General features: G+C 42.7%; 1 protein-coding gene across 1 annotated transcript in view; it reads right to left on the bottom strand.

The window, feature by feature from the left end:
* The window catches only part of LOC310951659 (plexin-B1-like), a 72,774-nt gene extending 52,406 nt beyond the window's left edge, over positions 1 to 20,368 (bottom strand). The window contains exon 1 of the mRNA XM_083919987.1: positions 20,161 to 20,368. Coding sequence (XP_083776113.1) covers positions 20,161 to 20,189 — 29 coding nt within the window. The 5' untranslated portion in view covers positions 20,190 to 20,368. The remainder of the gene's footprint in view (positions 1 to 20,160) is intronic.
* Between the last annotated feature and the right edge of the window lie 2,457 nt (positions 20,369 to 22,825).

Here is a 22,825-nt window from a genome sequence, read left to right on the forward strand (position 1 = left end):
TGTGTGTGTGTGTGTGTGTGTGTGTGTGTGTGTGTGTGTGGGAAGCCAATCAGGATTTCCCCTGAGGTTGCAGGACACCTGGGATCATCAATGATTGATCAAACTAGCGGGTTTAACCAAGGGAGAGTGGGGTAAAGAGGGGGGGGGGGGGCACAAAGGAGTAAATGAGTGTGTGTGTGTGTGTGTGTGTGGGTGCGTGCGTGTGTGTGTGTGTGTGTGTGCGGCAAATTCAAACAAGAGTAAGAACATAAATGGATAGAAAAGAACATCAGGCCTGACTGAAAAGAAACAAAAAGCAGCCTGAACAAAAGCCTGCATAAAAAGCCAGATTGAGTTCACTGTATCTAAACCTGAGAGAGGCCGCTGTGGAAGCAAACATCCCGATCAAAGCCAAACCGCTGCAGCTCCGCAGAGGCCATGCTGACTGCCCACATGGTTTTGGCTGTGCTCAGACCAGCGAAAGACAAACAGAATCTCAAACTGATCCACACGGGCTGGAGCATATTTCTTAGTGTAGGTTCACACACATAATTGCCCTCAAAGTGACATCACGAATGTGCTGCCATCTTTAAGGGAAATTAAATTATTTTGAACACCTATTTTAGATGTTTTTGTCATTACACTTTTAGCAACAGCTTCTCTGTCAAGATTGTGGACACAGCAACCCTGGTGTCAACTACTACTAATACTACTAAGACAGTTGTTGCCAGTTCCACTATTTCCCCACTTTAAACCTTCGCAGTGTCTATTTACACCCGGGTGAAAATAGCCTTTGCCGCACGATCTGGCTATTTGCACCTGACCCCTCATCCAGCACGTTAAAGGGCAACAAAGTGGGGTACTGTGGTAGCTTATGTGGGTGCATGGTTTAAGCATCAAACTCTCACCCAAAAGAACTGGGTTTGAATCCAATTTTGTTGGCTTATTTAATATAATAATAATATAATTTTCACAATGATTAGTCAACAAACCTACTTGGTTAGGGTAAGACAAAATAAATAGGGGAAAAAGCATTGTTGGCTACCAACACCTGGGTACAAATAGTATACTGTACTTTGCTCCATTTGTACCAGGATGTAAATTGCCTTTGCCTTAGCATTATTAGGTACACCATGGTGTAAAAAGCACACATTGCTATATACACCAGGGTACGAATAGCATCCATTTCTAATCATACAATGGCGTAAATAGCATACATTGATATTTGTACCCGGGGCTTTGCAATACACCTTTGAGATGGTTTAATTTAAAGAACAGTTTGAGGCCCAAAGAGGTACAGTTCTCCAATATTTTCACCAAAATATTAATACTAATTTGTGTTTCAAACGTTTTACTTTTTTTCTACCCCACTTATCTCACAACCTCCCAGATATCCTCTTGTGACCCTTTGAACCCGGAGCCAGTGGACTACATAAGTGCAGTTCTGACCCTGTTCTGACTATAAGAGAAATGCCACATCTAAGTAACATGGAAATGGATTTCACAGATGAGAAGTTGTTTTATGTTACTAGCATGTTAAATTTCATATATTACTTTCTTGTTACTAAATTAAGCTGATGCTAGCTTATGTCAGGAAAAGAAAAAAAGATGAGTATTTTTATTTAGGTAATATATCAGTTAGATGCTGAAAATTGTCAATCAGCTAAGTCACTGTAAGCTCTTCAGGCGACAACGTTAGGGCTGAACTGTAGTTCCTCAAATGGCCGCTCCTCCAAAGAGTCCCATGTTAAAATTCCCAACTTTACAGCCAAAATAACATGTTTTAAAAATCGATTTTGGTCTTGATTTCACTATTTATGACAACTTTAACGGGAGTGAACTCACCCGTTAAAATTACATTGAGGCTTAAAGTTGTTTCTTCCACCACTGCAAAGCGTCTTACTGTCCATTTTGTAATGACACTGGGCAACTTTCTAAAATAAGTCTAGGCCTGACCCCTTTTAGTCAATTAGTCGACTAACCTGTTGTTTTGGTGTTAGGATTTTCAAGAAACGTACTAACATGCTCTGGTAAACACAAGATTTAAAGTTGCGCTTTTGAATGATTCTTTGCGGAGAGATTCAGTTTTACAGATCTATTGATTTAATAAAAAAATGGGTTTGTCGACAAGATCGTTTGATTGAGTGTTAGTTGAATAATTTCTTTAATCAAAGACAGCCCAAAATCTGGCCCCTTTAAATTTGCCCCCTTTTAATTTGGCTTTTTCATTTATATAGACATTTTATGAAGACAGATAAAGCTCCATGCATCCTGTTCTCCTTGTTGTTTCAAACCCTAAACATGGCTAATTGTGAAACATGTCTTGGTTTTTGGCTGCCGGCTTTCTTGTGAAGCAGATTGGCTCCGAGTGTTGCCTGGCATTGTTGCCTAACCTTTGAATAAAGACTTATATCCACTCCCTATGTCAGGACTGCTGCTTAGAAATGCATTATTAATGAGAATAGTCTGACTGATGCTTGGGATTAATTACAGTAGCTTTGAAAACAGCCCCCCAACACCCACACCCCCCCTTTTTAAGCTCAACAAAACCAAGCCAACAATATTTTATTCCCATTCAAGATCAGAATTAAAGTGTGCAGGGGGTTCGGAGGAGTCTTGATCTTGAAGACACGCTAACAAACATCATTGTCAAGTTAAATAATTTATACTACACACTCAAAGTGTACCCCGCCGGGGTTTTTTTACATTGGGCCAAGCAACAGATGCACCGTGATGTTGTCACCTGCTTGGTCACACAGAGAAAAGCTACGAGGGTAACAGCTTCTTTTACATCCTCTGTTGTCAATAGACTCGCTTACAAGTGCAGCTGGCTAATGCAGCACGAACCAACATGTGACCAAGTACTTTTTACTGAAAGAGTTCCCTTACATCATTTATTCAAGTGCTTCATGTATTCATGAGAAACAATGAATATTACAGTGCTCGTGTGAAATCTAGTTCCTCTTTGGACTTACTACAGCTTTATAGCTATTTGAGGTCAAGTTTATTATACTTTTATACACACCGCACCTTTTGTCATAGTCGCTCTACCTGCCCCACAACGTATCTGTGACCTGTTTTTAAAGATTCATATTTTCAGTAGGAATGTAAAGCAAGATGTTGTTACCCTTTATTCGACTCTATAATTCTCAACCCACATTCATCCCGCTGTCATACGGCTGACGTGACTGCGGTACAATTTTTCTGGCTACTCTTGCAAAAAACGAGGTCTTAACAATAGCTGAATGAACGGGTGATCACCATGTGAATGTGGCAGATCTTCCATCCTCCTCATTCATCAATCCAACACTCTCACACACACACACACACACACACACACACACACACACACACACACACACACACACATTCGGCAAAAATGCTCATTCTCGCTCACCATGGGTTGTTGTTGGTTTCAATTAGTGGAACCAACATCTGACACAAGGCCACATGGGTCTGTATTGATTGGCTGAAGCTATAGAAATGCATGTGTCAAGGGCAACTGGGGTCAAACTGTGGACCCAGGAAAAAGGACAAAAAAAGATGCAAAGAATGACAGGAGGGAGGAGAGAGGGGCAGACGGACATGGCCTCCCTAGACATGCCTCTGTAAGAAGAGGGGGAGAGGAAGATCCATTTAGATGGGACACAAAGCCCCAAGGCCCCGGTGTGTGTGTGTGTGTGTGTGTGTGTGTGTGTGTGTGTGTGTGTGTGTGTGTGTGTGTGTGTGTGTGTGTGTGTGTGTGTGTGTGTGTGTGTGTGTGTGTGTGTGTGTGTGTGTGTGTGTGTGTGTGTGTGCGTATGCGTGTGTGTTTGGAGGGAGTATAGGATAACAAGCTTTGTGAAAACCTGTTAGAAATTCAAAGTAAGGACATTTTTGTAGACTGATTCCTAATCCTGGAAAAAGGATTTACTTTAGACTATTCAAATTAAAGTTTGTTCAGGATCAAGAATGGAAGCGAGTGCAAAAGAGTGTTGGGTGTGTGTGTGTGTGTGTGTGTGTGTGTGTGTGTGTGCGTGTGTGCGTGTGTGCGTGTGTGCGTGTGTGCGTGTGTGCGTGTGTGCGTGTGTGTGTTTGTGTGTGAGAGAGAGAGCCTGGTAGGGGGTGATTCAGCAGCTGGACAAGCAGACTTGATCCAACTACTGTTCAACTAATGGAGACCACTGGCAACCCACACACACACACACACGCACATTTTCTGGTCTGTTTCTTGTATTGCATTCAGCCGCTTTCATGTGAAAGCAAGATATTGCAATAATAAGCACAGTGCATAGCTTGTGGGCTGAACCTGGTGGGAGGTATCATTTATGTAAACCCAAAACAATAGAGATGGACACACAGTGAGCTGCTACCATCTGTCTTTACCCAAGGCCACTGTGTAGTCAACTTCAGCAAAATAAATGTCTACGACGATCATCTTGGGAGAAATAGCTAGCCTGGCTCACTGTGAGTCCGTGAACGTGGCAACTGTCCGTGGTTAGTTCGTGTCTATAACAACAATAACTGCAGGACAGTCGGACATCTGTTATCTAAACTGCCAGTCAGTGAAACAGATGCATGCGAACTGGCTGGGTAGTGTACCACATGCTAACTTGACGGATTCGGCACAACTGTTACTTTATAGAAAAGTATCTGACATTTCAAGTCATAATCATTAAGCAGCGGCCTCTTTGGTGGTAAGATGTAATCGCAGGCGAGTCTGTTCTTTCAGAGCCCCCAATCACGTTCACAGTCACTATGTGTGTAGACTACTTTTTTTCTTTTTTGCTCTTTTACAAACTTTACTGAAACACATTCACCGTCAATCCTCTATATGTTACCTTCTTAAACTTATACACACACAAACATGTTCATATTACACTTCTGTCCTTACTACAAGCCTGACTCAGAAGTTGAAAGTGCAGGACAGTAACGAAGCCCCCAGACCAACCGCTGTCAGCAGCGACATCAACACAAGTGCTGAACTTTTCCTTTAAGGGCGCACTCAGACTGTCCGCCCCCACCGTGCCCCGGGCTTTAGGGTACATCTTTCCATAGACCTCTGAGTTTTTGTGCGTCTTGTCCGACTGTTTTTGAATATTTTCATCTGATCAAATCTGCAGTAAACACTCCACCTCCTCCCTAAACATTTTAGATACAATTTGATAGACCTATAAACAATCAGAGCCATGAAAGGTGACCTATCACAGAAACAAAACCGCAGCGATTGATCAGTGAAAAACAATGTCAGCCTGGTAAGAAACTTTCTCGAACCACCGCTAAACAGTACACTAAAATGAAATTTCATGCAAGAAATAATCAATTCAGTAACATAATATCGAGTCATATTTGATCAGTGCTGTCTAGTTGGATAGTTTGGTCTGAGTTTCGGAAAAGATGCGCTGAACGGCCCTGCAGACTGGACAGTTAAAGTCATCGTCCTAAACCCGCCCTCATGAGAAAAATGGTAATAATTGGTCCACCCTGGGTTAAGGTCGGCTGGAAATCTGTCTGAATGAGATGGGGGGGCCAGACCTCTCTGCCAGAACAAATGAAACAGGAGTTTGGTCATTCATGAGTGGCTCAGACCTGTCATGGACTCCAAAAAGAACGTAATCACAATGCCTAAATCTGAATGCATTTGGAGTTTTCATATGCTACCAAAATCAACTAGAGTAAAAAGAAACGACTAAAATAAGACCAAATAATATTCTCTTCACCATATCATCATCATGGTTCGACAAAGTGATAGCACAACCAACATGTGACGAAGTTATTTGCATGGTAGCTTGTAGCTCAATGTTCATTGTGAAACTTTTTTCACTCTAGCAGCTGCCTCTGGGTCTTTATACTGGTCACTGTCTAAGGGAGCATCATCTGTTACACCCGACATCTATATACTACTACTACTACTACTATATAATACTCCTTCATTCATCTCTGTTAAGCCACATCTTTGGACTGCCTCCATCTAAGTCACGGGCCGCTTTGCCTCAGCATTTTCTGGTATCTAACGTCATGTGAAACCGGTGGAATTCAACAAGTTGAAACAAGAAATGAACGACAAGTCTGTGCATTTAAGAGGGTTTGACACTATACAAGCAAGCATGGGTAAAAAAAAAAAGACATACGAGATAAGAATAAAACAATGTTTAGGAAATGTTAAGTAAAGATGGACTAGGTATTCTAAGTAGTGTATGGTAGTATATGTAGTTTATGGTATAACCTATAAACCTGTCTCAGAAATATGATTTTAGTCTGCTATTGCCTACTTAAAGAAGTGAAAACAACCTGAAAGGGTTTCACTTTCCTTCAATTGCATCCCAGCTGGTTCCTGAAAATCGGTCGCACTTCCTTTGTACAGGTTAGTTATGTGACTTGATACAACGTACACAAGAAAACAGAACTGTCACACATTGGGTACTGTAAACATCTGGTTACTCTGTTTGTGTCATTTCCTCCAGTTCTCTCACTGTGTGGTCAGCTGCGCTGTAACCACTGTGAATATCTATTCTCCCCATCTGCACCCAGACACACAAATTCGGTTTGGTTAGCCCCCAAGACTGCCAGACCACTGCTTCTGTTACATCCAGATAATTTAAACAAAGCCCTAAGCATCGATATATTACTTTAAACAGGAAATACGATTTCTGCTGAACCCAATGCATATTTCATTAGACGGGGAAAGAGCTTTGGATCAGTAAGCCTAAAGCTGTAATTGAAAATAAAATGTTAATAGGCATAAGCGAACAGCCCTACGATATTTTATAATCCACCAACTCTTTAATGACCTCACCTGACTCAGCCCACCTTTTGTCACACTGACAGTCTGACACCCACTGTAGCCATTGGTACATATAGCTGTTCATTTTGTGTGCAGAAGTCACTTAAAACTGCAATAATCAATATTTTCGTTTATTAATATTTGATCAAATGGTGGATATGCATGGGTTTGCTCAGTGATGTTTGCATGGCAGTTGATTGTATACTGTTTCGTCTTAAAAAGTGGGTTAAGTGAGCTATTTGTTTCCATTGCAAATAAACAATTATTTACAGTGTTTATTGCTTAAACAAAAATATCAAACCAATAGTTGCATGACTAAGCAATACAAGAAACAGTTCTAAGTCATGTCTGTGCAGCATACATTACATGCCTAGTGAAGACACGGGCAAATCTAGCATAAAAACAATTTCCACAATGGTCCTAGTTTACTCATGTCAGAAATCTTGGCTTTGAGTTAACAAGCACGCATGTTTTTATTATGGCTCACTGCCAAACGAATCACAGAAATGAGGCAGACTTTTTTAATGCTGGTCGACCAAGTCCAACAAACCATGCAAATGATTATCCCCTCTTTCTGATGCAGCTGCTACATTTGGAGCAAATACACACAGGATTGTGGTTCTCTGCAACACTCATGGTCCTTTACTACATCATATCGCATCCCTTACCTGTCTTCACCTTATCTAATAAAACAGTGAGTGAGCAGCCACTTACAAAGGCTTGGAAAAGTTTAGCAGAAAAGCATCAGTCGGTTACCGTGAGCCAGAGAACGGGGTAATTTAAAGCCACTTTTCAGGTTCAATACCAACCTTCCGGATTAATCTTCCATAGAATGAGATCAGTGTTTCCCGTTGAGCGACTGTTTAACAGTAAAGGGAATCTCAACGTTTACAGCACAACTCAACAAAATGCATTGAGACAGTGAAGACTATTCTATTTACTGTACATTATTTGGTCCAGAAAGTGGGATTTTCTCTTGATTACCTGTGACATTTGCTCTCTCATTTGTCAAGATCATTGCAAACTTGTGCATACAGATGTTTCTATTCATGAGAAAGATGCCACTTAATTCTTCTAGACCATGAAGAAAAAGGGGCACTTAAAGAACTAATCACAAAACCAATCACGGTCGTGAAATATGATTGACAACCAATCACAGCAATGACCTGGCGGTGCTTGCTTCATGGAAAACAATACTGGGTTAGAAACTTATAACAACTAACAAATTATAGATAAACAGTACACTAAAATATGTTTCTGAAAACATTATACAATAACAGAGGTAACGGTTTTTGATATATTTGATCAGCACTAGTTTGACAGTTTAATTTGAGTTTTGTGAGCCTGAAAACGGTAGCACTGCCTCCCTACATGAGATGAATGGTTGCTTTGTACAGGGCCAAGACGACTGGAAATCTGTCTGAATGGAAGAGGAGCCAGAAATATCTACCAGAATAAAAAATAAATGAAAAATTAGTTTGGCAGACTCGTCTAGTTTCGTGGCTAAATTTATTTATTTATTTTAGTTTTTGATCTAGCTTCTTTTAAAACATATGATCCATAATCAAAACAAGTAGTAACAAATGGAAGAGATGCGTCAACCGGAAGGTTACATTTGCCAAATATTGCCATTGCCATATTACACAGCATTGTAAAAGAACCAACAAGAAAAGAAACATTTGGAAGTGTAATGCTTCCCCTAGGATTTTCTGAAGTGCAAGAAGTTTTTTGTACACAGTTGTATTTGTTGAACTATGTTAAATACTTAGGTAGCGAGATGAGTAATGGAGCCCTTTGTTTCCACCAACTGCTCTTTGGTACAAGCATTAACAGACAGCTAAACATTGGCAGTGTCTGGGGGGTTTCGATCTACAGTGCTTGCTTTTCCGCATGGCCACTTGCTGGAAATAGCAAGTTTATTGTGTTTGGTAAATGTTGATCTAGCTGCAAGAGAAACACTGGAGGTGTGCCTGTAGTAAATTAACAGACTTCACCTTTTTCTGAATCCCTTGAAGAAGTAACGTACAGTAGCTTAGAATGTAAATGTGATGCACATGTTCACATCTGTTAGGTTTTATCATCCAATTAAATAGGTTTAGCCGAGTGTCATTTAAAAAGACCCTTTTTCATTGGCGCTGGTTCAGCCATAAAGGAAAATATAGCCCAGTCTAAAAAAATCGTAACAAGCAATCATAATGTCAAGAATTGGGTTTTAAATTTCCTATTATTGACGTTCCCGCATCAAGACATAGGCTTATCTTTCAAGAGAAAATCAAGATGCATGAATTGATTTTTTTCCTAGCTCTAGTGTTGACAAGAAGTCAATAATCACTGAGGTCAATATCTGCCAGCCAGAGTCCTGAGAAATCCGTCAAGTTCAACTATAGTGAACTTTGATTTGAACAATAGCAAGCAGTCTTCATTACATTGACCATAGAGGTAACGGAGAACCGGAGAGTCCAAAATGACCATAAACTGAGAATTAAAACCTTACATGTTTGTTTATTGGGACGTTGGGGAACAGTTTTTTTGTTCTTCTTCAATCCTGATTGTGGACAAATGCAGTCAACAGTATTCCAATTAATAAATTTTGACATGGCTGTCTCTGTTTGTCTCTATGTGGCCTGCGATAGACTGGCGTCCTGTCCAGGGTGTACCCCGCCTCACGACCAACGTCAGCTGGGATCGGCTCCAGCCGCCCCGCGACCCCAACAGGGACAAGCGGTTGAAGATGAACGATAACAAAAAGTGCTAAGACATAGGTCATGCTATTAAATTAACCCGTAGCCAGCTTTATCTGCCCTGGACAGTGAGTGGACTTCATGTTGGGTGGCTGGCAGACTTGCCCTGGAAGAATTATGGTTTAATCTTTAATCTTATTACTTTCGCTCAGCTTTTCATTAATCAGTCGAAGACTTAGGAGGATTTTACTTCGACTACGATCACAACATACACTCGAAAGTACGGAGGGTGCTGATTCCATGTCGGTAACCCTTCAAGAATTCTCTTAAAATAGGAGAAACTTGAGAAAGAAGCAGATTCATTCAACAATGTTGTGAGATATTAAAGTAGTTTCCTACACTGGAAGTTATAGGGCTGCTTCAGATAATATCTTTTAGGTTACATCATTTGCAAATATGCAGCTCTAGATGAAGTTGATTGTGTAATTCGCTGAGACAATGTCAAATGATAAAAATAGGACCCTACATTTTAACGTAAAATCTAAAACGAGACTGACATCAATGACTGTTTAATGCAGACAACAGGGTTTGCAGATAATCTAAAGGCTAATCAAGAATCCTGGACAGATGTGGCCCTGCAGGAAAAGATATGCTTTTCTTGAGTAGCCTAAGGGGATTGAACCCATCCACTGTCTATCAGGATCTAATGTGACACTGAAAATCCCCATCACTGCTGATAAACCTGAGGATGAGCCCCTGTGCAACAACAAGCCCTTGCAGACAATACGAGAAGTAAAGCTGGCTTAGCAGTAGCCGCTCGATCTGCTTTCTATGTGTACAAACAAGTAAATCCTAAATCCAGTAGCTCAGTTGACAGCAAAGTAAAGCGGTTGCGTTGGGTTTGTTTGATCAATCAATTCCCAGAATGTTATCTTGACGTGTGTGCAAATGGTATCGATCTTTCATTGACCACTGGTGATTCTCAGTCCTCGTTAGCAGAAATAATTAATTCAAGCCCGATCTTGAAAACGAATAATGAAACAAATCAGATGTCAGTGGGTGTGTTTCGGGATTACAATTCAGGGCAATAGTGACAGTTGCCTGTACCATCAAAACTGCAACTCACACCAGAAACCCTGCGGACAAATACAGAGGCATTTCTTCAAGAAAGAGAATGCTCCACCTGTGAGTAAGTCAGATTGCTAGCATAGCTCTACCCAGGCAAAAGGCAACTGTCCAGAGGCCTGTGGCTGGGTCGGGGGCAACAGCTTAGGGGGAAGAGGGTTTATGTTTCTGCCTACAGGCAACTGGGCCCACAACTGCCCAGCTAGGGCTAATATGTAGACAGAAGTGGAACAGACAGAATGGGAATGCCTATTCAAATTAACAAATCGGTCGGTCATTTGAATCATTGGTTCAACAATCAATCACCCCTGGTCACTATCAGCCAATGCAACGATAATTAGGGGTGTAAAGATTCACCCATGCATATCAGAAAATGGTTTAAATGTTAAAGATGGGACTAGATCTGACGGAGACCGCAAACAGCTTGATGTCCAATTATGAAGTTGTGAATCCGTTGACTAAGCTTTGCTTAGCTCTGCACGGCGTCTCAACTCTACTGCGCAGAGTCCACTCTACAGTATAAAAAGATCCCCCCTGTAGTCGAAGGCAGGATTGTCATGAAGCAAAAGCCTGCAGTTTGAATTTGTCATAAAAATAACTGACTGGTGCATGACTATTAAATAGCTAGTTCAGTAGTGCATACAAGTGTTTCAGTTACCATAGTAGCGGCATCGATTCACTGAACCATTAATGTAAAATCTGAATGTAGCTTAAAACTGTCAGCTGTTGTGAGACATCACCTGTGAAACTTTGCGGCTTCCACATGAACAAAGCAAGATTTTATTCCGGTTTCTTGCAATTACTAACCCCGATTACACAAAAGGAACATCTATACGCTCTAATTCTATGTAAGACAGGGCCTGAGGCAACGATATAGGAAAAGGGCAGCTGGAGGTGTAAGGTTTTGTCTAGAGGCTGGGCTGCAGGCTCTCCAGGGAGCTGGGTGAGGAGTAGGGGCTTGTGGCATGGCACATGCACAACTGTCACGGGGCCCAGAGCTGCATCAGAACAATAGAAAACCACACCCTCTGGGTTTAATATGGCATGACTTCTCATGCGTTCTTTGTAATGCTTTTACTGTATTATATGTAAAGTGCTTTGAATTACCTTGTTGTTGAAATGTACTACACAAATAAACTTGTCTTGCCTGACAGATTTTATTTGAAAGATTTGTAGTGTAATTAAAGTCAAAAATTATTAGTGCACAATCCATAGACAAAAGGTCTATTTTTATTCCAACAGAAAAATGCACTTTATTAGCCACCATATCGTTAATCTGTGAATTGCCCCCCTCTAAAATTGGTATCGCCCTCAAAAATACCATATTATATGTAAAGTCCCACAGCTTAGCAGCTATCTAGTTATCTAGCCCTAGAAAAAAGTAAACAGATTTGTTCCTTTTTGAGTCCCAAAGCTTCTTGTGGGGACTGAACCCTATGCAAGTTCTTCATGATATATTTTGTAGCCGCTTTGTGACTTGAAAAACACAACTGCATACCTCAAGTGACCTTAGTGTATTTTTAAACATATTAAGGAACATTTTTCCCACAATGTAGAATATGGTAAATGGTGAGGCATCTTTTACTGTCACATTCACTCATTCAAACGAACATTCATACTGATGGCAGAGGACACAATCTAATCTAATCTAATCTAACCAAACCATTCACACCACATTGACACATCCATGCGCACAGGAAGCAATTTTGAGTTCAGTGTCTTGCCCAAGGACATCTCGGACGGAGGACGACCCACTACCTCTGGGCCACAGCCGCCCGCCCCTACACCCTTTTCATGCTATTCTACTTATTAATCCACTACATCTATCTGATAACTTAAGTTACTAGTTATTTCACCAATTTAGATTTTTGCGTCGCACTGATATTGCAAAGTAAACACACAGGCTTCACATTTATACACAAATACCGTATTTTCACGACCATACGGCGCACCGTACTAAAGGGCGCAGTCTCAGTTATGTGTGCCATTTCTGTATTTAACACACACATACGGCGCACCGGATTATAGGGCGCGGGTTTTATATACCGGTACATATTCTATACTACGTTTAAATACCTCTACTGCGTATTTAAAAATAGAGCGGGAGCAAAACTGAGTATGTATTTCATGTATTTATTACATGTATTTATTACAAAGTATTTAATCAAAGCCATCAAAGTCATCATCCTCTGTTTCTGAATTAAACAGCTGCGCTAAATCAGACATGCCAGTTTCCCCTTCTTCGCTGTCAGAGTCACTTTCCGTGCCGTGCGGCTCCTCGGAAATGATGCCGGCTTTTGCGAAAGCTCGAACAACAGTGCCAGCAGACACGTTAGCCCAAGCATCTACAATCCATCCGCAAACTGTGGCGTAACTTGCCCGGCGCTGCCTTCCACTTTTGGTGAAACTGTGGTCTCCGTCGGCCATCCATCGCTCCCACGCCGCTCGCAGCCTTACTTTAAACGGCCGGTTCACGCCGATGTCGAGCGGTTGAAGTTCTTTTGTCAGACCTCCCGGAATAACAGTAAGCACAGCGTTCATTTGTTTCACAGTGTTTTTCACATCAGCTGTGAGATGGGCACGCATGGAGTCACAGATTAACAGCGATGGTGATGCGCGGAAAAAGCCACCTGGTCTCCTTACATACACCTCCCTCAGCCACGCTTTCATCATCTCCTCATCCATCCAGCCCTTTTCATTTGCCTTAATAATGACTCCAGCTGGAAAAGTCTCTTTAGGCAAAGTCTTCCTCTTAAAAATCACCATAGGCGGCAGTTTCTGTCCATTTGCGTGGCAGCCAAGCACAACAGTAAAGGAAGCTTTTTCATACCCCGTTGTGCGTATCGCTACCGTTCTTGTCCCCTTCTTCTCCACCGTGTGACTCACCGGGATGTCAAAAGTGAGCGGCACCTCGTCCATGTTGGTGATGTGGCTTGGCTGGATGCTTTTGTCGGCGATGTGTTTGCCGCAGAAGGAGTGGAAGCTCGCCAGCTTTTCATTATAATCCGCCGGACGCTGCTGCGCTACTGTAGTCCTGGTCCGGATGGAAAAATGGCACCGTTTCATAAAACGAAAGCACCACGACGGACCTCCTTGAAAATGTTCAATTTTCATTTCTTCCGCTAGCGTTACTGCTTTTAGTCGAATAGTGACCGTCGAAACGCTCGCCCCACTCGTTCTTTGCTCAATGATCCACCGCTCCAGTCTTTCCTCCAACTCGGGCCACCTGGCCTTATGTCCGCGGAAACTCAGCAGCGTCTTCTTCACCTGTCGGAGTTCGTTTTCCATCTTCCTCCACTTGCGAACCATCGATTCATTAATCTTGAGTTCTCTCGCGGCTGCTCGATTTCCATGTTCCTCTGCGTAGCTGATAGCCTTCAGTTTAAACTGTGCTTCATATGCGTGTCTCTTTGCCATTCTCAGGGTTGTTAAGACAACAATGTTTTGCATTAAGCACATACCTGTTCTTTTATACACAAGCCACGCCCACTATCCCCCTTGAACGTTCTCTCGGTCCTCAACAACGTCCGCAGTAACACAAAGGGCGCACCGCACTATTGGGCGCGCCGCACATTTTGAGAAAAAAAAAAGACGTTTATATGCGCCTTATAGTCGCGAAAATACGGTACTGTACTTCTCTGTCCATTCGCTGTTGGATTGATGTTTTTCTGTGTCAACCTTTCGTTTTATTTCAAAGTAGAAACACTGTGGTGGTGATTTAGCCATGGTTGTAGCACACTGAAACGATTGCAAGTACAACAACAGGCAGAGAGAGAAGAGCGGTGCAGAAGCACACGAAGAAGAGCATACAGGAATACGTGAACAAATCTCCTAGTGCGTCGATATTTGACGTGCTGAGCCTATGTTGCACTGAGATGTGAGAGAGGACAGCAGTCACTATCCGCCACCACAGCAATGAATTACTTTTTCACATAGGCTTCTCAGAATCAGAATCAGAAATACGATAATAATCCCAGGGGGAAATTATTTTTCTTGCAAACTTTGTTGGAAACAGAAATATAAAACAATATATGTATATAACTATACCGTATATATAGATGGATATATAAAATATCAGTATAGTATTATATACACAATATATCTACTCAAAAGGGCCAGTAAATATTTACTTGCGGGCCGGATCCGTTTTTGTTTTCCTGCTGCTCTGCTGGTTACACGGTAGAGTCAAAATCCATAACGTAGAGCAATTCCTACCATCCTACCATCTATCCCGTACACCCCTACTACAGTGTACCCTTATGGTGGATCCAAAGATATGCATCTGGTCTCATGAGGGCCCGTTATCTGTCATGATACGTGCTCTCCATGAAAACAGCCTATCTTACCTTGGAGTTTGTTTGGTAATAGGATGAAAGGACGGATGGAATTTCCATTTAAGTACAGTGGATAGAAGCTTGCTCTCCATGAAAACAGCCCATCATACCTTGGTTTAAGAGTTTGTTTGGTAATAGGATGAAAGGACGGGTGGAATTTCCATTTAAGTACAGTGGATAGAAGCTTGCTGCTAATGAAAGTAAGTATTTATTAAGCTGCCAATCTCCCTGTCAGGCCAACTCCCTGGAGGGTTTGTTGAGGCCTGGGATCCAATCTACCATATCTGAACCAGGGTCAACCATTTATAAAGCATTTCCACTATGCTTGTAAAACAAGACTAGGTTGGAACCTACTAAATGGCTGGCCCATGAATAATCAATCAATGTGCGAAAGAGGCCCGATGGTCCCCCAGCCAAAAAAATCATTAAGAAGTGTCTTAAAGTCACAGTGCGGTTACTCAAAGTAGAGGAAAATATGGGTTTAGGAGTCGCATGATGCTGTTAATTTCCCATATCTTCCCAGGGATACCTGTGGCTTTAGTGGTTCCTAGGCAAGTGTTCTCTGCGGATTCTCCACTCCCACACCCCATTAGAGCACAAACTCCCACCACCCCACACACACAGAAGAATGTACCATAAGCGACCACCAGCTGTTGCAGTGACCAATACGGGGAACGCCCAAAATACTTCTCCCATCAAAATATGGCATGCACATCCTCCCTCTATGTCATACACTTACACACCTAAGAGCAACATGGCTCTTTACATTCCACATTTTCTTCCAAGATGCCCTCCTGCCTGATGTAAGGGTTAAGCTAATAATTACAATGAAATCATACTGGACTCATCCAACATGTCAGCGACATCGTCATTCATTTACAGGGCAAGGGCTCATCAGACACTCTGAGCAGGTCATCATATCCCATCGCCCTGACAATACACCACCAAGGTGACGAAATGCCTGTTACACTCAAGTGCTAGGAATATATCTGGCATCCTACTACAGTATGTGACACCTGAGATTAAGGGATGAGACAATCTGCTGGGGAGGGTCACTCGGCGTCTGATTTCAAAAGCATTAACACTCCTCTCCCTTTAATGTTCCCACTCATTTCCAGTTCTCACGCTGTTGAAAGGCATACTACTTAACCCACAGCGTGCACGACACTTGACATCTATAAATCATCAGCTCCCCGTCCTTGCTGCGTACGTGCCCGGCAGTCCTACTTTTATGATTCATAGATGGGGCTGGGGGAAACCGTTTCAGCTGCAGAGCATCGCTTTTCAATGACCAGCTGCAGCTGAAGTGGCCTTCGACCCATTCACCCACTGTGTGTCTGAGAGGTTTGAGGTCCGGATGGTAACTTAACCACTTCCTGCGTGCCACCTAATGAGAATAATCACCCCACAGTTGGATTTCAAAAGCTCTGCGTGCAGAAATGGCAACAGTCCTGCAAAAAAATGTTTTGGATTTTGATGCAGACAATCTTTATTAGTTATATGGAAAATGACTAAATTTACCAACAGATAATACTGTTAGTACATGGAGTGTATAAGGAAACATAGAGCTTTAAATCTTTATATATCTTTTAACCTGCCATCACTTACTTAAAAAATAAAATATAACTTATCTGGTGATTGATTTTATGTTATTTTCCTCATTTTTATTTACTTAATTAAACCAATTCACAAATTCAATGTTCTGAATGCTTATGATAATGTGATGGGTGTGCCAATGTTTGCAGTGATTTGTCCAAGGTGTGTGTGACTGTGGTTGTGTAATGTTACTCTATAAAAGAGTGAGTCAACAGCGTGTTTTCCCGAAGCGGAAAGCCCATTCATGTTCTGCATCAGGATTTTGAGCTTTAGATATAATGACTTAATCATCCGAGCTGTGAGATTGTGAAATGATGGTTTATGTTCCTGTAAAAACACGTTTTATTTGAGATGTCTTAGAGAAGTGGAACAAAACCCTCAACCCTAAGCATAACAGCGACGTTCCCGATTGGTGACTCTCACTGTTACCATGGAAATGATGATCATGCAAACCAATGGCTAGTGAGCTGAAATATAGTTTATTTACACAGTCTTGTGCTTTAGGATTTTTTCTGTTTCCCCCCTATTTTTGCACTGATTCAGATGTTATATGGTCACAGTTAATCTTGTTGTTGGTTGGCTTAGTTTCAAACTGAAATGTGGATGGAGTAAATAAATGGGAAATTCAAAGAGTGGGCGGTAACTGTTGAGTTCTACACAGCATACTGTAGTGTCACTGTATAAACTCTTGTTTAACAGGAGCTAAAGTGTTTTAGCCTGCAGGCAATAACAACCAAGTTAGCTAGCTACTCTTACTTACAGCTCCTTTGTTTAGTTTCTTTGGCATTATGAAAAAGGAGAAAACAAATATAATAAACGAAATGGCACAAACAGACTTACTTCTACTGTGACCTTGATAAGGACAACAGACTTAGCTGTGTCTGTTTTTAGCCACTGTTCATACAGTGTTAGGGCTGACACCAGGATTTTACATTTTGATACACTAATAGCATAAACAACAATACTCAATATCCCTTTTGATACCATGGCAAAACAAAAACAAAGACAGTGCTTGGACCGGACAAGTCACCAAACACACAGATGATTTGGTTCCCCGTTGTTTCATCTGTGATGGGTTGGGTTGAAAATCTGATTGTAAAAATATTTTTTTTTATCGTTTTGATACTTTCAATACTATCAAACTGAAACACATGGTATTTAAAAGTACTGAAATATTGATACTCTCGACTAGGGGTGGGCATATGACGATATAAGATCGTGAAGGATGCGCAAGTGTCAGACTATCGCGCCACATTGATGCTGCCTGTCCAGACTTATTCACAGAATGTGTGGAATAAGTCTTAAAATATGCCCCTTAAAAAAAACCCGAGCACTAGTGGACTTGTGTGTTTAACAAGGAAGCAGCGCCATCACTTCAGAGCGGTCACCTTTCTTCCCAAACCTGCAACACACACAGTCACACGCGGTGCGCACATCGGACGGAAACCCAACCAACCTTCCTAAACAGTACGCCGAGAGTGAAACGGCGAGGAGGCCAGCCAACCGCAGCCAGCAGAGGCAACGGGTAGCTTTAGGAAGCGTTTTGTTGACAGTCAATTGTACTTGGCGCACTGTTTAAAATCCTGTTCAAAAAAGATCTTTGGTCTAAATGCTTTGTCATATAGTTTCTCTTTTAGGGCTATGTTTTTGCATAGGGAAATACTTTAGTCGAACTGTTCGGTATCTTGCAAAATAATTAAAAACCAACATATAAAAAAGAGACAAAATCGCAATTGTGATTTTCATTCATCTTCAACCGCTTGTCCCTATCAGGGTCGCGGGGGGCCTATGTGAGCCGATCCCAGCTGACATCGGGCATGAGGCGGGGTACATCCTGGACAGGACGGCAGTCTATCGCAGGGCACATAGAGACGCACAGAGACAGACGACCATTCACACCTACGGGTGATTGTGATATATTTGTGCCATGTTGCCCGCCCCTACTTTTGTCAATCTTATGCACAGTATATGGATGAGAAATACTTTATATTTCTTTTTACATTCCATTTTAATTGCTTAACCAACATTATTATTTACTGATTGAGTGGCAAATTGGACTGAAGTCTGAACAACTGAACTTTTCTGCACACATCACTCTCTGATAACACCATCACCGAACACGCTGTGTTCATCCCCCACAGTCAAGTGTGGGTAATGTGATAGTGCGCTTCTGGAACAAACCCTTAATAAGCAGATGGCCAGCTATTCAAACATGTCTGGATGCTGGGGACCCAGAGCGAAACCAGAGGAAAGAAGAGCTGGAGGTTTACGGCTTTAATAAGGTTGTATGGGAAAATTGCTCTCATAACATGGTAACTCTTAGTACTGCTTCACAATAAGGCCACGACAGGAAGGGCATTATATTCTGAGAGGCTTTGAGTTGGATCTGTTCGTAGGCTGTTATAGAAGAGGGGAACCAGCTGCCAAACCAAACCCCTTCTCCTTAGTTAACAACAAAGTCATGAACACACCCCACACTGAAGAGCTCTGTGACTTCAGATCCAGCAAGCTCATGCACTGCAGGCTCCTCGGGTGCAACACACACACACACACCGAGGGGGGGGGGGGTCCTCTGCAAGCCAAGCCTCACCTAGTCTCTGAACAGCTGAAATCACAGACGGTCTCTAAACACACACTCCCTCTCCGACAGAAGCATTTCGACTGTTGTCTGCGGAGGGTAATGGGTGAGGCTAAACCGGCTATGATGGTTTGCCTGGAAGTATGGCAAATGAAAGGAAGAGAGGGGGGGGCAACTTCATCGGAGATTGCAGAAAATAGTCAGTGAACTCTTGTTCCAAGCAGATCATTTCTGTTTTTATAAATGAAGCGATAAACAGGCAGCTGTGTGTGTGTGTGTGTGTGTGTGTGTGTGTGTGTGTGTGTGTGTGTGTGTGTGTGTGTGTTTCCAGCAGAATGCTAGCAGGTGAACAAGGCATTTGACATTTGGGTCACACAGCTCACACACATTCCTGCATCAGCTGACAAAAGAGAGTGTGCATGGTGTGTGTGTGTGTGTGTGTGTGTGTGTGTGTGTGTGTGTGTGTGTGTGTGTGTGTGTGTGTGTGTGTGTGTGTGTGTGTGTGTGTGTGCATGGTGTGTGCATGGTGTATGCATGGTGTGTGCATGATGTGTGTCTGTGTGTTTGTATGGTGTGACTGGTGTGTGCATGATGTGTGTGTGTGCGTGTGAGTGTGTGAGCAGTGTGTGTGTGTGTGTCCTGAAGCCCAGTGCTCGCCAAAGTCCAAAGCTACTGTATTGTGGTGAGCAGTGAGTGTGTGAGCAGTGTGTGTGTGTGTGTGTGTGTGTGTGTGTGTGTGTGTGTGTGTGTGTGTGTGTGTGTGTGTGTGTATTTGTGACCGTCTGTGTTTGGAGGTGTAACAACAAAGCGAGTGTTTTCAGGTCCCCTGCACCCGATTAAAAGCAGCATTTATCCTCCATTTAAAACTAATAATACAACTTTATGGTATCAACTGCTGCAATACGACTTACGAACCATATATCAAAGGCTGCTGCTAGCGAGTGTCGAGCTTAGCCAAACAATATCAGGGTACCGTCTCTAAAACGCAAAAAATATTTATGTTTTTAAAGGTAAAAAACGTGTTTTTCTCCCAAAACACTTCTTGTTTTACGTGGAAAACACGGAGTATTAAACCACTGAACTAAACGGTGGTCGTGAACTTACCTGTAAGGTCGGTAAAGTGTGTGAATCATCCGTCCATGGTTCCGAGTGAAGCGGAGCGGCGCATCCACGCTAACAAGCCGAAAGTATGTGATGAAGTCCGGCTCGCTACGTACTTCGCTGCCGTCGGTTTCCCCTCGAAACTCGGCGTAAGTGTGAGACAGTAGCCGCTTCTGAGAGCCCACGCAAAAACTCCGAGTCCACAAAGTGTGTTGGCTGTAACTCCCGCTCAGGACACGCAGCTCTCCTCATCTGAGAGGCTTCAAGTAGCAAACACTCAGCGGCAGAGGGCTGAGGCAAGGTCCGCGGAGTGAGACAGGGTGGGACAGGAAGTGGCACGGTGCCGCCTTCAAAATAAAGTCCCAAAAACCTGGCGCACCTGAAAAGGAAAAGCAATTATACAGCATGTAGCACCCTAAGCCTTAAACCTTGGGTGGGCTCTCTAATGTTGGGCAAATTGTACTATATATATAGGGCGACCGGTGAAACAGTGGTTAGAGCAGTCTCCCCGTGTAAAGAGGCTGTAGGGCATTGAGGCAGTGGCCGCAGGTTCGACTCCATATGGTCACTGAAATGTGACCACCATGTGAAATGTGAGTGGCGTAAATAAATGGGAAATTCAAAGAGTGGGCGGTAACTCTTGTGTTCTTTACAGCATACTGTAGTGTCACTGTATAAACTCTTCTTTAAAAGGAGCTAAAGTATTTTAGCCAAATTGTATTATATGGGGTGGCCGGTGGAACAGTGGTTAGAGCAGTCGCCCTGTGTAAAGAGGCTGAAGGGCCTAGAGGCAGCGGCCGCAGGTTTGACTCCTACCTGCGGCCCTTTGGTGCACCCCCCCTCTCACCCCATTTCCTGTCTGTCCTATCTATTAAAAGGCTTGAAAACTGCCAAAAAATAATCTTTATAAAAGGAGGTCGTTGGCTCCAAGTGCCAACGACTGTCCTTAGAGTGGCAGTCGTTGGTGGGCAGTTGGTTTCGACTTCGTTAGTGCTCCATTGAGTCTTAACGACAGTCGTTGGAGTCACAGGAGGCCTTTTGTGAACATTTGATCTTTGAGGTTAGATTGTTGAATCTCCTGTGAAGGGATGAAAGGGCAGCATTGTAAATTGGAGATAAGTGGTGTCTCAGCCCTCCTCCTCTGTTTAGCGATGGTTTCTCTACTTTTGCATAGATGGATTCTTTTACTCCTCTTTCAAACCATCTGTCCTCTCTGTCCAGGATGTGGATATTGTTGTCATCAAAGGAGTGGGCTTTCTCCTTGAGATGTGAGTGGACAGCGGAGTCCAGGGCCTCATCGGCCTTGTGAGAGGTTAAATACCTGGATCTCCACACCAGTTCACATGTGCCAAACCTATCCAGTAACGGGCCACTGTGGCTGACTCGACTTACTCCATCACCTGAACGGCCTTCACACAGTTGATATGTTGGACCAGGTGTGTTTTTGCTTGGTTGGAATGAAAGACTGCATCCACAGTGGCCCTTTACTCGATCAGTTTGACACCCCTGAGTAAGTTGGTCCAGTCCCAGCCTGGTCCTGGTCCTGGTCCTGGTCCAGTCCCAGTCTGGTCAGATGCATACATGAACTCATGAAGCCTCTTGGATCGAGGTGAAACGTTTTCCTAGACAAATAACCAAGTCCAATTGCTTTTGACTGAAATTGCTTTGGGGAACACCTCTGTCATAAGGGCTTTATTTTGAAAATCCTACACGGACGTGCTGCTCCGCCCCTGTTGACTTGACTCTGCAGCTCTGCTCAATGGGACCAGTTCAGACAGCGTGCTTCGGTTCGCCTGAGGCACTTTGGATTCATTGTAAAACCATGAACGCAATTAAAACTCACTGAAACGATCAAACTTGTTTCCTATGATTCTGTTGACACCGTGAAGAGCGTTTCAACCATGCAACACAGGCCCGTTCTGTGCTGCTTCCCCCCACAGCATGGATGGTGCCTATCAGACATGATAGGCACCATCCATGCATCATACAAGTGAAATTATGATTTAGTTTTGGTTTTTATAACCAAACTAAATCATGTATTATTCTATACAGCACGCTGTGTGCTCTGGTAGACAGCCTGTTGACATTGAAAGCCCCTTTGTTTTGCTGTGGCAACAACAACTGTTATTTTTTTTAAATGTTTTTAATCACCACACAATCATTCACAGCTTTGAAATCCTTGGAGGTGGAAATGAACAATGACTTCAGTGTCGGGACTCGCCTCCTTCTCTGGCCCGGCAGGATGACGCGTGACTGCCCTCTGCTGGTCCGTGGTCGATCTGTGTCCCAAAAGTTGGGATTGCAAGTGTCCTGTGGTGTTTACATACATGTGCTGAGAAAGTATGAAAGGGTCAGAGGATTTAGTTTCTTTTGCAATACCAAACTATACAAAGGTAGAATTTATGGCAAAGTTGTTGTATTGAATTGCACTTATATCATGAATAAAGTGACCATTAGAGAATATCCATTGACAGGCTGGCAAAAAAAATCAGTATAATAGGTAAAAATCATTAATTCATTCATCTTCAACCGCTTGTCCCAGCTGACATCGGGCGTGAGGCGGGGTACGGAAGGGATTCGAACCAGGAACCCTCTTGTTGTGAGGCGACAGTGCAGGCTATTGATGGGATATCTATAGATGTATAGATATAGATACACATATAGAATA

This window comes from Echiichthys vipera (assembly GCF_963691815.1).
Source record: "Echiichthys vipera genome assembly, chromosome: 9".
Lineage (NCBI taxonomy): Eukaryota > Metazoa > Chordata > Actinopteri > Perciformes > Trachinidae > Echiichthys > Echiichthys vipera.